General features: G+C 43.5%; 1 protein-coding gene across 1 annotated transcript in view; it reads left to right on the top strand.

Moving 5' to 3' along the window:
• adgrb2 (adhesion G protein-coupled receptor B2) overlaps positions 1 to 17,500 on the top strand; it is a 538,535-nt gene that overhangs the window by 334,825 nt on the left and 186,210 nt on the right. The window contains exons 3-4 of the mRNA XM_079522669.1: positions 3,964 to 4,047; positions 12,557 to 12,754. Coding sequence (XP_079378795.1) covers positions 3,964 to 4,047; positions 12,557 to 12,754 — 282 coding nt within the window. The remainder of the gene's footprint in view (positions 1 to 3,963; positions 4,048 to 12,556; positions 12,755 to 17,500) is intronic.

Here is a 17,500-nt window from a genome sequence, read left to right on the forward strand (position 1 = left end):
GTCTTGGATACTTCCTAGTCTCTTCATCAATGTATAATTAATTTGTTCTTCTAATTAATTACTGTGTTGCTGAAGTGTTGGCAGGAGGGGATGTTATAATGCGGCTCAAGTGCTTTAATCATAATGCTGAAATCCCACAAGCTGCATATCTTTAACCATAAACCCAATGCTTTAGTTCAGTGGTTTTCAACCCTATTCATGTCAAGGCCCATTATTTATTCGCCATTTGAGCCACCGACCACCATTTGATGAGACTAAGCCGCATATTTTGTTATTGTTGGATACAATTTTGTCCACAATTCCATTCTCTATTAATGTGGTACCATTAGGAGAGATAACAGGCAAACGATCAAAATAACAATCCTTCAACAATCTCCAATTGTGTAGACTTCTTGTAAATTAAGTAATTTGGTTAGCAACTCTCCCCCGACACGGTCGAGGCAGATGGCCGCCCACCCTAGAGTCGGGTTCTGCCTGACGTTTCTTCCTAAAGGGGAGTTTTTCGTTACCATTGTCGCAATATTGCTTGCTCTGGGTGGATCTTTGTTGGTTGTAAAGTGTCTTGAGACAACTTGTTGTGATTTGACACTTTAATAAAATTGAATTGAATTGAATTGAAATTGAATAGCATAAGTCATATACGTGTTGCACAGTAGTGCTTGCACACTGTCGCTGTTTTATATCCACCCGTCCTCGCCACTGTCATGGGCAACACTGACTCTGTAATGCTCCCATACAGCACAGACCGAGATTTCCAAAACTCACAGACAGCTGCACTCGACTCCTCCATGCCAAACGAGTTGTTTGGCATGGATAAATGTATTGAACTGTATTGAACCAATAAATGTATTGAACTGTGATTGGTGAATGAGCCATCGTCACGGTTTAACTGGATATAATTGTATCTAAAACGGCAGATTTGCAAGCCTACAGCGTTGGATTGCAAGGTATTGTGAGCTTGTAGATCAGCTAAAGAGGATCTTTTGTATAGAGTGGTGATATTAGTTGCATTTTGTGATTTCAATGTGAATTGGTTAACATTCCTATTAGTGCTTGTCATCATGCAGCCACTGTAGTCTACTGTATGATGACACCATCAGCCAATTGTTTGGTAAGGACCACTCGAAAGTGGAACGAATCTGAAGAGGCCATGCTCCCACTTGAGCAAAATGCCCAGTTCCAGCAATGCCTCCAACCTCTGCCCTCGTCCAAATCGCTGTTATCAGCCTTACTGGGGATTGGAAGGGATGCACACATCAGAGGAGAGAAATGTGTGCATGGAGACAGAGGAGAGAGAGCCCAACTGAAAGTTTAAATCATGGAGACCGAGGAGAGAGACCTCTGGAACCCCATTGCCCCCGCCGGCGGGGGGCAGCGGCTGTCCACCTCTGAACAGCGCTCAGCGGGTCAATGGAGACCCAATTGGTCTCCGGTTCCAACTCCGATGTTACGGATTTTCCCCCTAAACCCCCCTGGGGTTTAAGAGGTTAAAATCATGGAGACAGAGGAGAGAGAGCCCAACTGGAAGTTAAAATCGCAAAATATAAAATATAGACGGGGCCAACCAATAAGAAGAATCACACCTGTGTGAACTGAGCGGTGCAGGCTGCTCAATAACACTGCTGGCTGGCTATGGTTATGGTGCTCCTAAGTGTGAATGTCTCTTTTAGGCTACTTTAGGTCACCCAGTGGTATTGCAGCTGTTCGTACCACAGACAGACAGACAGACAGACAGACAGACAGACAGACAGACAGACAGACAGACAGACAGACAGACAGACAGACAGACAGACAGACACATTGTTAAACTCACCAACTATGCAGCTGTAGGGCAAGCTTGCATCATCATCCTCCTTCAACCTGCAAAGCATTTGTTTCATCAAAATCCACCATGTTATGAGCTACTTTCTGCCAAGATATTCCGTGCAGGTGATACGAGTGTTAGAGCTTGGCAGCACTCGTTTTTTTATGAACGCATTGTGCTGCTGCTTCTTCCTACATTATGTGCAAATTGGAAACAGGTGGTACGCAGGGCCGTTCAGTGACTTCCGACAGCGCTTGTAGTTTTTGAGTGGTAATACAGGGCTTAAGTGTTTCATCAGAGTAATATAATTAGTTGATACAGTATGTACAAAATAAAAAATGATAAAAAAAAACCTGCTTCTCGATTAATCGATCAACCATTCATGAGTTGGTTATTGGTTCTAAAAGTCAGATTGGATACATTTCCAGTTAATTTCCCAGCCCTATATACTTCCAACCTCTGCCCTCTTCTCAAACCGCTGTTATCAGCCTTACATCTAGAGGAGAGAGCCCATGCAGCCGGGGGACTTAGGGTTAAAAAAAAGTGCAGGAAGGAGAGAAGGTGAGAGAGGGATTTGATGAAGTATGTGATGATGTGTCCATTATAGTGCAGCGGAGGAACATTAAACAATACAGCGGGGCTGCTAAAGGTCAGCGCACTCTCTGGGGAGGGTTTCATCCATATTGATCTCTGCGTCCGATACGGCTGGAAGCCGCTGTTCCCCGTCTCAATCTTCAATCCTCATATTGCGACAATTGTCCTCAAAGAGTGCGAGAGAGAGAGAGATGATGATGAGATTGCAGTGGATGGAGGGAACAAGAAGGAGCGAGGGAGAAAAGAGAAGAGAACGCACACTGACACAAAATGAGTTTTCATCTGCCATTTTGTGCGCAGCTCCGAGATGACTCCTCTGTCCTGCTCTATTGACCGCTCGGTCTCAAGAGAGATTAAACACGTGCATACACACGGCAAGCAGGCAGGCAGGCAGGCAGGCAGGCAGGCAGGCGCACACGCACACAGAACGAGAGGCACTTTGCAGTTGTTAATTATAACAGTACGAGGCCAGGTATATGATTTGTTAATTAGACGATTATTTTCTTGTTTGTTTGCTAATTGCTCAGTAGGTACTGTTTTCCTCTGCACTGTACTGAGCTGTAAAATGCCCAGCTGGAAAGCTTGTTTGAGAGAGAGAGAGAGAGAGAGAGAGAGAGAGAGAGAGACGGAGAGAAAATAACATGCTTGTGGCACTCATTTTGAGGCAATGGGTCAAAATTGAGTTTCAGTTATTGATCCGCAGGTTGCTTCAATTGGTTTCAAAGGCACTGTGTTTGATAGCAAACTAGAAAGAGCCTTTGCACGCACGCACGCACGCACGCACGCACGCACGCATGCATGGACAATATGCTTTAATCCAGGCTGACAATGGCTATAGTGCTGTCCTACGACAATGTGCTTGATTAGCAGCAGGTGGTCCTGGTGGATAAATGAGACATGGATGAGAGGGAACAGTCTCCTCGCTATGACATGTTTCTGTGAACGCCCAAATTAGAGGCTTGCTACTGATGGCTGTGTGTGTGTGTGTGTGTGTGTGTGTGTGTGTGTGTGTGTGTGTGTGTGTGTGTGTGTGTGTGTGTGTGTGTGTGTGTGTGTGTGTGTGTGTGTGTGTGTGTGTGTGTGTGTGTGTGTGTGTGTGTGTGTGTGTGTGTGTGTGTGTGTGTGTGTGTGTGTGTGTGTGTGTGGTTGTGTGATTGTGTGTCTTTTCTTCCTGATCTCTGAAGCTTGACGGGGGTTAATGTGAGAAAATACCAGTTTACATTCACTATCAGTGATGATATGACAGTAACACATTAGTATATTTCCGCATCTTATACGTATAAAGGGGGCTGCCAGAGAAGTCCCATGGGCTAGTAGCATGCAACTGAACTGGATCTACTAAATCAAAGATTGGTTCCCATGCTTTGGGAACCGATTATTATTGCTTCCCATTAGTGTAACTTAGAGTATACAGTACATTTGCACCGAATATGGCGGCACAGTACAGTATACTTGAGTAAATGTATACTTAGTTACTCTCCAGCACATGAATAAAGAGTAAATGTATACTTACTCTCCAGCACATGAATAAAATAAAGCATCCTCTCTGTGTTCCCACGCTGCAGAGCCGTACGATGACGACGACGTGAAGGTGAAGACTCAGAGACCTCGGTCAGCTGACCAGCCAGGTGTGTTTCAAGCACAGACAGGTGAGTAGTGTGGTGTGCGTGCGTGCGTCCGTGCGTGCGTGCGTGCACGTGCGCGTGTGTGTGTGTGTGTATTTTCCCCCCACATGTTTTTTTGATCAGCTTGCAGAGCTGATCAAAGATCTGACTTTGTAGTCTAGTAGTAGTCACGTGGTCTAGTGGCGAGACTTTCATGATTGGCTGGCTTCTAAGCCAATGGGAGACTATAGCCTTATACGGCTAATGGGACACTAAGCCCGCTCTCCTCTCCCCCTGCACCGCACCGTTACTAGAGACTGCAAACGCCACGATACATGAAGCCCCACTAAGGTACAATATGCAAGAGAATGGAATGCAGGCGGATATATTATGACTTGAGTCATTTCTTGCCAGCTCTGGCCCAGGGCACGGGCACAAAACTTGATGACTTCGCTTTATGAACTTTTTAAAGTCCTAAAAAAAGAGAGAACTGGTCTTGGTTAACTTCTCATCTATTAAATTGGTATTTGTCCCTTCGGGTCCCCTCTCTCCACTTTTTATTTTTTGACAACTGCCGTGGTTGTCCTTAGCTAATGATGGCCCGGTTCATGCATGATGTAATTAATGCATATTTCAAAATTTCACATGATTAATCAGATGAGCGTAAAAGTGGAGTCAATTATGCATGACATGTCGCGTTAGCTATATTAGAAGTGCCGCGCGCACGTGTCCGTGTGCGTTACGGGGAGCTGTGCTTTGACATGAACATGACAAGCACATGTTGGCCGCGTCACTCACACCCACGTATACGGGTGCTATTTTAGAACCTTGCTCGCACAGTCATGTGTGCTGTACTAGTCTATGTAGACACAAACGGGCGCATGTACACATGGCACAAAACAGCACATGCTGTGTAGGTTCTTTTGTGGCTTTCGCCTTTATTTTATATATTTGTATGGAGGGATAGACAGTAGGCTGACAGGAAATGGGGAGAGAGATGGGGGGGTGACATGCAGTGAAGGCCGTCAGGATCGGGAGTCGAACCCGCGGCACACTGCCAGACTGGATTACCAGCCAAGGTGCCTGGACCGCTGAGCCACGGCCACTGTGTAGGTTTGAGATTCTCAAAGTGGGGTTCTGGACAACCGTGGCTCCGACTGACCCGACACCGGGCACTGCACCCCCTGCGGTGGTATGGAACGCGCATATCGAATTTGAAGTCTGTGGGGCGAACGGTTCTCGAGTTACATGGATTACACGTACAGAGACTTAGTGCATTTATAGATAGGATAGATTATTATTTATTGTTATTATTATTATTTTTAGGGGCCTGGCCCAGTTCCGGCGAACCTTCACGTGTCCGAAATGGTTGAGAAATGACAGAGTTACTGTGTTGCAGCTTTCCGTGCTTGGACAGACACACAGGGACAGACATAGGGACAGACATAGGGACACACATTGCTGTTTGAGTAGCACCACTGTGCATGCTACAGTTGCCTTTACCTGCACACCGTACTCACGGTCACATGCATTTCCACGAGCATCAGCCGCCACTGTGTGAGAGTCTCTACCGGGGGGAAGCCCTTGGCACTGCCATCATCCCCACTGTTCTTTTAGCTCCCCCCCTTACACACACACACACTGCACACACACACACGCGCGGACAAACACACACACACACACACACACACACACACACACACACACACACACACACACACACACACACACACACACGCGCGCGCGCGCGCACACACACACACACACACACACACACACACACACACACACACACACACACACACACACACACACACACACACACACACACACACACACACACACACACACACACACACACACACTTCTCCTGCAGGCCTGTGCAATGAGCTTAAGCCCTGACTCAGTGCATGTTAATGAAGATGTAATGCGATTAACGGACATGCAATTAATTTGATTTCCTTCTTCGCTGCGTGATGACGCCTCTGTCCAAGGACACAGCACTCATAAACACTTTGGTGACGAGAGAGAGAGAGAGAGAGAGAGAGTCAGAGACAGAGAGAGCGAGAACGCAGGGGGGTTGGCTTAAACTATATTGCTCCCGTGCTTCTCCAAGGGCGTACCTCGCTGGAGAGAAAGCAGTGCCCTCCACAGCTGTCTGACAAACTTAAGATCACCGCTGGGCCGCACAATCCTGTGCGTGCGGCTTTGAAATCAAACATGTGCCTATAGTGCCACGCACACAGTATGCTGTGGGTAGTTAACATGCTCTGCTCGATTATTGTATGGTGTTAGTATAGTTTTATACATTATTGATACTGTTTTTCAACAGAGCCATACAGCCGCGACCGTTGGTTCAACTCTGAAAGAACACATTAATCACATGAACCCTAGTTTTTTTTATTCTGTACATGTCATAATAGGAGGCAAAGGTTTGGCAAAATATAGCAATCCACAAGCTCACAGTGTGACGCATTGTGAGCTTATACTGTAGATCGGCAAAGATATATGGTGTAGACTGTAGAGGGCAGTGACATGGTGCATTTATATAGCGCTTTTATCCAAAACGCATTACATAGGTACATTACATTCACCCATTCACACACACATGTATACACTGATGGCGGGGGAAACCATGCAAGGCACCAACCTGCACATAGGGAGCAATTAGCTTCTTGCTCAAGGACACTTCGACAGTAACTTTGGGGGAGCCCGGGTTCGAACTAGGAACCTTGCGGTTCCCATCCAGTTGTTCTACCGGCCACTCTACCCCTGACCCACTGCCGCCCCTGTCAATAGAGGGCGCTAGTGCGCTGCACCACCACTATAGATCTCCCTTGAATAAATCATATATTAGCCTACTGTACTTAAAATATATTCTTCAGATTTTAAATAATCAAACCAACAAGGTCTTAAGGCTCATACATAGTCTGGATTTTCGGTGGTTAGGTGACCACCAAACTACAACATGACGTCACGAGCCGCGGTGAAGAGCAAACCACCGCCACCGCTCCAGCCCTTCTCTCTGTTTTTACTCACCACCGCTCAACGTTATTTCAGCTCCGGTGGTCACCTCGCCACCGAAAATCCAGACTATGAATAGGCCTTTAGGCTACGAGTTGGCTACAATGTATAATCTGAGAGAAGGAAGGGAAGTCCGCATATCAGCTTCTGCTCCACAGTGCTTTTATTAATTTAAAACACCGACATTAATACATTAATAAAAGCAGTGTGGAGCAGAAGCTGTGGTGCAGACTTCCCTTCCTTCTGTTCTCTCTGTATAAACCTTTAGTCCAGCACCAGCGAGGGACTGGATGTGCGCAACGCTCTTGTTTTTTAAACTAGGCTACAATGTTTAATCTGCCATAAAATGTAGTTACACAATGTTGTCTAAGGTTGTTTAAACGTAATGTGTTTTTCTTGTGAAACATGCTGTTTTCAAACCGCGATAACTCTTGATCGGTGATTTTCGACACGCCATACCATCTTGCGTCGAAGTATAGACCAAGCTTATTGAGCCATGAAGCACCACAACTCGCTGAGTTTTAACGGATTTACACACACTTTGTAAAAATAAACAATATAGCCTATAAAACAAAGTAACTTTTTGTCAGTTGTTGCACTGAATGGATATGAATCATATAATACAGCAGCATTTTATTATTAGCCTATGATATGAGTACAAAAAGGTGTAGTACTATTTTTTACTCTTTAGTTATGTCTTTCACAAATTAAGTGACTATGGCCGGCAGGGCCTATCAAAATTAACTAATGATAACTAGTACATGCTATTGTTGGTGTAGCACTACCTGGGGAAAAATCCACCAGCCGACACTGGTATATAGGGGGAGAAGTACAGAGACCTGGCAGACCCTGGTCAACAATTGGGTTTAAGTGGTTAACCCATTATAACCGGGAAAGCATCTGTGTCATTTTAGATTTGAACCACTTTAGCCATTATTTTATACTTTGGTTATTCAAAAATAGTATAATATACAAGCTCATAGCTGGACTCTGAGCTTATGCTATTTTTTTCATTTAATTGTTTTAGCAAATCTTTGATTATATTTTTAAAGCAAACATTTTAACTAAAATCGTTGCTTCTGGGGTTCCCTGGCACAACATATTTTGAGATGGGGGTCATTGACATGAAAATGTCTGACAGCAAGTTAGCAACATAGGTTTTACAGAAAACTGTTAAGAGTTAGAAGACATTTGTTGAATCAGCCTTTGCAGGATGGGTTGAACTAACACTCAATATTTTACAGTGCATCTGGTTTACAGTCCTGTGGGCTTATAAGACCTTGCGTACTGGAGGATCACACATGCTGCTGTAATTCCCCACAAGCATTAATCTATTGGCTATGGGTATGGCCTTTAATATCCATTAATATTATCCCCCTGCTCATGCATATTCTATCAAGGTTTATGCATATCAGGGCTTTGTGGGTGTTAAGTGACTTAAAGACATATTTAAATCACCCAGCCACATATTTATAAGGCTCGTAAGAATCTGGAGAACTAATATAAGATAGGGTAGGTCAGTTCCACATGCATTATTATAATACTACGCATGAAAACCCACCATAAACCAGGAGGCAGATGGAATCCCTACAGGATGAAACACTGTTGTCAGTGTGGAACATTTGTTGCAGTGAGCCAATGCTCACTAAAGGCATCTAGGGGCATATCTGGAAGGTTGTCCTCGTGAGTATCAATCTAGGGCTAGTCTCTCGAAACAGACTGTTGACTAACGTTGAAAAGATGGCGCTGTTTTTCCTTTGTTTAATGGGTACCCAGATTGATCTAGGGCTGACTCAGGATGCTACATTGAGTTATTTGGACAATGGACCTGTACATCACAGTAATCGATTGGCTATGTTTAGCTAGTAGCATACGGTGACTCAAATGGACAAAAGATGAATATCCAACAGTAGCATTGGCTGCTCCCAGAGTATGAGAATGGGGCGGCTGAACAGGCCATCTAAAGTCAATCTGTCGTAACATTTCCCATTTCGATTGTAAAATGCTAGTGCCACGGCTGCTGCTGATCAAAGAAACTACGCCTGCAGCAAGAAAGAGGTGTCAAATTATACAGTAAATGTGAAAGGACACATATTATCATCCAGTGCAGTATCCACCATACCATCTTAAACTGTCTGATTATCTGCTGAACATGAGCCAAATATTATGTCTCTTGACGTCTATTGAGGGTGGCCATTTTGCTTGCATGAGTATCATCATCCTGAAGGGGTAAGGTTTTCCCTACATCAATTATGATCTAAGAGAAAGATTGTCACCATGATACAGTATGTTAATGGTCAATAAGAGCTTTATGTTTAGTATTATTAATGTACTGTATAGGTATGTAGTATAATAATGCTACAAGAGTGTCTCTTCTTTTTTTCCATGACCAACATCTTTTTTTAAACCTTTTCATTATTCGTGTTTTATGAATTTAGACTATACTTGTCCAGGTCACTGGAATAACATTATTTAGAATTTTATTTCATACTTGATTTCCTCTTTTAGAGACAGCCTGAGTACTCTCAGACCAAAGCACTTCTCCTAGAGGCTTTGTGAATATGGATTTTGTTGATAATAATTACAAACTTTTAGAATTTCTTAATGTCCAGCTTAAATGCATTACTTTTGCCTTGCAGTCTGTAATTGACTATTCATACTAGGGCTCCAGACAGCGTGCAGACAAAAATCTGTCATGTGTGACTAAACATTTTCTTTGGTGGCACCGGAGCGCCTAACATTTAGCAGGTCTGGCTGTGAGCGTGTGTGTTTGCGTGTGCGTTTGTGTGGCATTCTAAATAGTTTCCCCATCCGCATTCTGCGAAGAGGAAAAAAATGCATACTGTACCTCCATCGACATCTCAACTAAACAACATACCTCTAATTCAAAATGAAGAGAACTATTGATTGTTTTTTCATGAAGAAAATGTTTGCTGGTTCTGTTACACGTTGAAGGGCCAAGCCACAGGCGTGGACAGTAACGAAGAACATTTTGAGTACACATACTTTAGTTTAAACATGTTGTTTCTGTACTTTACTTGAGTATTTGTATTTTGGGATATTTTCACCTCACTACATCTCAAAGACAAATTTTGACTCCACTACATTTCAAAGAAGGGAACTTAAATTGACTTGGCATTCCAATAGGCCTATATGGGCATATAGATGACATCAGGGATCTACAAAAAAAGGTAGTTGTGCGGTGTAGTTGTGCGGTGCAGTTGTGCGGTGCAGTTGTGCGGTACAGTTGTGCGGTGTAGTTGTGCGGTACAGTTGTGCGGTGCAGTTGTGCGGTACAGTTGTGCGGTACAGTTGTGCGGTGTAGTTGTGCGGTGCAGTTGTGCGGTGCAGTTTTGCGGTACAGTTGTCCGGTGTAGTTGTGCGGTGCAGTTGTGCGGTGTAGTTGTGCGGTGCAGTTGTGCGGTGTAGTTGTGCGGTGTAGTTGTGCGGTGTAGTTGTGCGGTGTAGTTGTGCGGTGCAGTTTTGCGGTACAGTAGTCCGGTGTAGTTGTGCGGTGCAGTTGTGCGGTGCAGTTTTGCGGTACAGTTGTCCGGTGTAGTTGTGCGGTGTAGTTGTGCGGTGTAGTTGTGCGGTGCAGTTGTGCGGTGTAGTTGTGCGGTGTAGTTGTGCGGTGCAGTTGTGCGGTGCAGTTGTGCGGTGTAGTTGTGCGGTGTAGTTGTGCGGTGCAGTTGTGCGGTGCAGTTTTGCGGTACAGTTGTCCGGTGTAGTTGTGCGGTGCAGTTGTGCGGTGCAGTTGTGCGGTGCAGTTTTGCGGTGCAGTTGTGCGGTGCAGTTGTGCGGTGCAGTTGTGCGGTGCAGTTTTGCGGTACAGTTGTGCGGTGTAGTTGTGCGGTGCAGTTGTGCGGTGCAGTTGTGCGGTGCAGTTTTGCGGTACAGTTGTGCGGTGTAGTTGTGCGGTACAGTTGTGCGGTGTAGTTGTGCGGTACAGTTGTGCGGTGTAGTTGTGCGGTACAGTTGTGCGGTGCAGTTGTGCGGTGTAGTTGTGCGGTACAGTTGTGCGGTAGTACTCCACTACATCTCAGAGGCAAATATTGTACTTTTACTACATTTACTTGAAAACTTTAGTTACTTGTTACTTTGTAGATTTTGATTATTATTATCCTACAAAAAACGAACTAACTAAAATTAACTACTTCAGCCCTATATACATTTCATCCATTTGAAAATAGCAGATCTACAAGGTCACAATGTGTCACAAGGCAACGCATTGTGAGCTTGTAGATCTGCTATTTTCAAAAATATTTGTATACATTTGAAAACTAAATTCTGCATAATAGCACTTTTACTTTTGATACTTTAAGTACATTTTGACGCCAATACTTTTATATATTTTTTTATTCTAGACTTTTATTTGTAACAGAGTATTTCCACATTGCAGTATTGATACTTTTACTTAAGTAAAACATTTGAGTACTTTTTTCCATCACTGCCTAATCCTGAGCCAACATATTGCGCATCATACAGTATGTGACTCTGAGCCAGAGCCTAACAGCCGAGTGGGTAGAGAGACCATCTGGTCATCACAAGGTCACCGGTTCGCCTCCCCGCAGCCCACCCATGTCGGAGTGCCCCTGAGCAAGACACTTAACCCCATAACTTAACCCCTTTGACTGGCGTAACCCAGGGGTCTGTCCTTGGCCCTGTCATTTTTTTCCACGTCTACATCAGAACTCTTTGCCCGAAAGTAGATGAACTTCAAAACTCACAGTCACAACGTGTCAGCTTGGGCTTTTTTTGGACAAATGTTTGCCTATTGTGACATGTCCACAACACGGCCACTGGGGTTCAAGTGGTTACGCAATTAGCAGTGTGAATGAATGGGAACTCACAAATTAAGTAACACTCAGGCTATACAATGTATTATTTGTCCGTGAATGAGCCAACATTTTTACTTTTACTCCACTACATGTAATTGAAAACGTACTTACTTTGGAGATTTGATTAAAAAACACACATTAACCACTTCAACCCTATATACATTTCAGCTATTTGAAAATATCCCATTTTCAAAAGATTTGTATGTACATTTGAAAACTTGAAATGACAATAAAATTTGACAATAAATTGTATCTCATCTCATTGCGGCTCCAAAAGGTGCAGTGAAAAATGGACATACATAATTTAGGTCTTTTCATTTAGGAGCTCCAGCACATAGTAATAATTACGTGCTGGTGCACCTACATTAAAAAGTTAGGGGAATCACTGCAATCAATGTACAAAAGGAAGTTAGTCTGGAGCCCCGCGCACATTCTGTATCGACTCGTCTGGATCCCATGCCCCGGGCTTTTGATTTTTGGCAGAAATCACATTTCTATATTTCTGTATCTTCGTCACGCAGTGAGGGGAGAGGTGGCGTGGAAAGGCATAACGAAGTGATTATTGGTCTCTTATTAAAATTACACAACCCCTGCTCCCCCCCCTCCCCCCTCCCCGCCCAATCTATCCTCTCTCTCCCTCTACGCCCCTTTTTTCTCTTCTGTGTCTGTCCTTCTCATCTCGTTCATCATAGGCGACCCGGCGGCCGAGGAGTGGTCGCAGTGGAGCGTGTGTTCGCTAACGTGCGGGCAGGGCTGGCAGGTGCGCACGCGCTCGTGCGTGTCGTCGCCGTACGGGACGCTGTGCAGCGGCGCCCTGAGGGAGACGCGCATGTGCAACAACACCGCCTCGTGCCCGGGGGACGCCGGCGGCGGCGGGATCACAGGCTCATGTACGTTTAAAAAAAGAACACGAACGATGCCAAGAGTTCACTTATTAACACCAGTTTTCTGGAAAAAAACTATGTTTCTCTGTCAGTGGTGCTCAACCTTTTTCATGTCAAGGTCCCCCAGAATTATCTGTATTTGGCCGCCGACCCCCCATCGGAAAATATGTTGTTCCAGGGACCCCCCCCCCCCCCCCCCCCCCCCTCCACGGCAGCAAAGATTTGAGTTAAAAACGTTCGTTCTGAAATAATATATTCAGAGATTTGCGCCACATTTTCACGATTTTACAAAAATAGCAGATCTACAAGCTCGTGGTGCCACGCTATGAGCTTGTAGATCTGCTATTTTTTAATAGCTAAAGTACAACATAATGCTTAAACACCAAAAGGGGTTCCCGTTCTGAATGGGTTAACACCATTTTGCTGCCCCACAGTTCAGGTATCGCAGATTGTACGCATTAGCAGGGATGCCTTGTCTTTCGGGAAAAACCCTGCATCTCACCCAAATATGGTGAAATAATCCGTACATATGGAGGCATTGCTACGGCGGCTTTCACTAGTATTGTATGAACGGAATTGCCGATACGTGCTTTTTCGTCGACTACCATTTTCCACTGACGAAAACTAATCGGAAACTAAATGAAAACTAAGCTATGATGACTAAAACTGAGACTGCATATACTGACAATTTCGTCAACAAATAAAAACTAGACTAAAATGTCAGGAAGGGAGTAGTGGACAAGAGATCCAGTATAAGTCATTTCACACTTGGTTGCATGCTGAAAATAGCCGATCTACAAGCTCACAACGCGTCGCAGTCCGACACGTTGTGAGCTTGTAGATCGGCTATTTTCAGCAAGTGTAAACTGTATCTGTATCAACTGTAGATTTAGTCGACTAAAATCGTATGACATTTAGTCGACTAAAACTAGACTAACACTAAAACATTCCAGGTGACTAAAATATGACTAAAACTAAATGAAAGCTATTCAAGGACTAAAACTAAAATCAAAATGTGCCTCCAAAAACAACACTGATGGGGAGGATTTCAGTGTAATATGTACAGATTTTGGCGTTTTCTAGGCGTGTATACGGGTATGTACGGAATTGCAATCCGTGCTTGGATGAGACGGGTAGGTTGGAAAGTAGCTGCGCTTTCCAATCAGTGACAGCATTATACTCTGTGTGGTGATCATCTGATCATCTATATTTTTGTCACGACATAGGCCTATGCGATGTTCCACAATGTACACAAAGAGCTTAAAAAGGAACAAAAATGTTGTTCATACGCACGACTCCCGCTCAAATTTACAAATGTCAACTTGACATTGACGGTTTGACAATAGGCTGCATAGTTCCAGATGGCATCATTTTTGCCTTTTTACTTTACATTGTCTCCAACTTTTTTTTTTTAAAGAAAGAATGCTCCCGGTCATGATTCAGTGGCTACACATGCACATGCACATGCACATGCACATGCACATGCACATGCACATGCACATGCACATGCACATGCACATGCACATGCACTCACACGCATGCACTCACACGCATGCACACACCTGTCACATGGGATCTGTTCAGCCAGAACATAATCTCGCCATGGTGGTGTACAGTGGCCGACCGAATGAGAATGTCACTTTGTCATTTCAATTCACACTGCTAGTCAACCGAGACACACAGATAATCAGAGGGAGAAGGAGGGAGAGAGAAATGTAGGGAGAGATGGACAGAAAGCAGCGGAGAGAAGCGTGACACTGGGTGTAGTGTTGGCATGTCTATTAGACTTCCCGTGACCTCAAGGTTCAAACTCTGACGCCTCGCAGTTGCTATCTTTAGCCCTTAATGTTCCTTTGTCTCACTCTTTCTTTTTTCCCTATTATGCACACACACACGCACACAGTCTATAATGTAGTAAGTCTAAATGCAGTTATTATTTAGTCTCAAAGCTCACAATATGTCCCAATGCGATCACTATTTTGCCCAACCAACACCTTCCGCCGACAAAGCATGGCTTTGCAATTTTCAAGGTTGTTGCCCAACAGAGAGATTTTGGGGGGGGGAAATGCACGGTCCTCGAACCCGCTTAAATAAGGGCCAGGCAGACGTACATGATTACAGTACAGATGACGACGTTGGCGATGCTTTCATGTTTTATTCAGGGCTCCTTTGAAGGAAATGGTGCCCACTCTGATCTCACATTAAGTACGATATGGTGATTACACAAGTACATTATCACAGACACACGCGTCAGATGAGGCATAGTCACATCGTATCATCTTATGAGTGCTTCTCCTATACAGTACGCACACAGTTACGTGTGTCCAGTCATGCCTACATGCTCTGTAGCGTACATACAGTATCGCTATAGTGTCGGGTGGAGTCGTGGTGAAAAGAACCTGTGTTCCAATGGATCCAATGTTGTTCATTACTTGTTGTTATTACATGGCTTGGTTGAATGCTTGATTCTGATTGGTGAATCGCAGAATTCAGCGGTCTGTTATTTCTGGATAATGACAGCTCTGCTCTATAACAGACCGATGCCTAATCAAACCCTCAGAGCACCTGCTGTGCCCCGCTGATTACTGCTGTTTCCATCATGACAGCCATGTAAACACACACACACACAATGTAATTTACAGCTAAACATTGCTCTCAAAAATGTTTTTGAAAACATTTGAGCGAGGAATAGACTATGCTGTACCCGAAAATAGATTCTATTTGATCAACTCACTTCCTTGTTTTCCGACAGTGCTGCAGCTGGGCAGACACCGGTCAGTGCGACACTTGGAATACTTTCATTATCGTATCCACAAGCAAGGAAATATCTTTGGAGCAATTTATTAATTTATGTATTAAGTAGCCATGTAATAAGCGGGTTAATATCTGCCTAGGTGGTCATTGTCGGGATATAATTCACCTTCAGGGTGGTTAAACCCCCTGTCGGTGAATTAAGTCCCGACAATGACCACCTATAGGCAGATATTATCCCTTACATACTTTTCATTGGCCCACTGACACACACTTATAATATAATAATATAATATTAATAATAATAATATAATAATATTAACCACTTTTCAATCATAATAATTATAATAATAATAATAATAATATAATAATATTAACCACTTTCACTTTCACTCGTGTGAAGTGAGTGGTGCTCTTATCATCATACATGATTCATCATACTAAGGCTGCACAATATATCATTATCGAGGTATGAACGTGCAATATCAGTATCGCAAAAAGGCCATTGTTGCTAGCCCTGGTCCAGTGCATTAGCAACTCACTCACACACTTTTTCTGAATAATGTTTAGTTTTCAATGTTGCAACACGTAATCGATATCGCAATATTTGGCCTAAATACCGAGATATAACATTTTGTCCATATCGTGCAGCCCCACACATTATACATCATCACATTCCGGCCAATCACTTTTGGCGTCCTCACTTTTCTGTCCACACTTTTTATCTTCACTGTTTAAGCCCTCAGCCAATCAAATCATCGCTATATGGGGTACACAGTACACAGACACACAAGTCTGGGCATAGGAGGGGCTAGCACCCCTCAAAAACAGCAAGTCTAAAAGCTCACAAGTTACAACACTTTGCATCGCGTTGAGCATGTAGTTCAACACTTTTTGCTACTTTTGTGTCACACTGTATTATGACAAAGTAGGGCATTAATTCACAGGGGGGGGGGGGGGGGGGGGTGTCATAAACAGTTTAAATGTGGAGATATGAGGTTTCAGAGACAATGTACTGTCTGTGCAATTTAACTACCATATTGTGAGTTTGTTTTTGTTGTTGTTTTTTGTGTGCGGTCTGGGAAACACTTGAGAAACACTATTCTAAATAATAAACGATAATGACAAATGAGACATGGTTGGATCTGGGTCTCTGATGTTGCACATACTAAACCGAAGAGATCAAAGGAATGGCATCTGACTCATAGGCCATTCATCATGTTCAGGCTCAACGGTGGCAAAAACAAATATGCCTGTGACAATTTCTCTAAGGTCTTAATATGTCAAAGCATATTAAGATTATTGAGTACCGTATGGACTGTGATATTTCCATCTTGTGCGGTATTGTGTAATATTTGAGATATATGTTGTCATTGTGGGATTTATTTATATTGCCCATTTGCCCAACAGTTTGTTCGGAAGTTATATTCTGTGTTTGTCAATAAGGCCAGTTGTGTTTAAAAGCGTTCCATTTAATTGGCATGGCCTCATGTGGATAACCGTGTTAACTATGTTTATCGCCTCCACACGTCTTGCTGTTGCCACGCAGGCCTACTCGTGTCAGTGTTTACTGCCGCCTCTCAAAAACAAAAAACTGAGAAAAACACTTGCTTTTCCGTCAGCGCATAATATGCTAATGGTGTTCTTATGCTAATACGACGACGCAATTTGTATGTCTAAGTGGCTCATTTTCCATTCAGTGTCGATATTAATATCCTCAGCCGCTCCTTTGATGGGATATTGGTTTCTGTGTTATATCCATCCATTTATTTATTTATTTATTTATTTATTTATTTATTTATTTATTTATTTATTTATTTATTTATTTATTTATTTATTTATTTATTTATTTATTTATTTATTTATTTATTTATTTATTTATTTATTTATTTATTTATGTAATCCCTCCCCAACATACAGTACTGTGATGTATTTTTTGCAGTGGCACCATATGGCAGAGGATGTTAGGGTTTTGAAGGGTGCGTCCGGGGGAACTGCCGG

Source organism: Electrona antarctica, assembly GCF_951216825.1.
Source record: "Electrona antarctica genome assembly, chromosome: 15".
Lineage (NCBI taxonomy): Eukaryota > Metazoa > Chordata > Actinopteri > Myctophiformes > Myctophidae > Electrona > Electrona antarctica.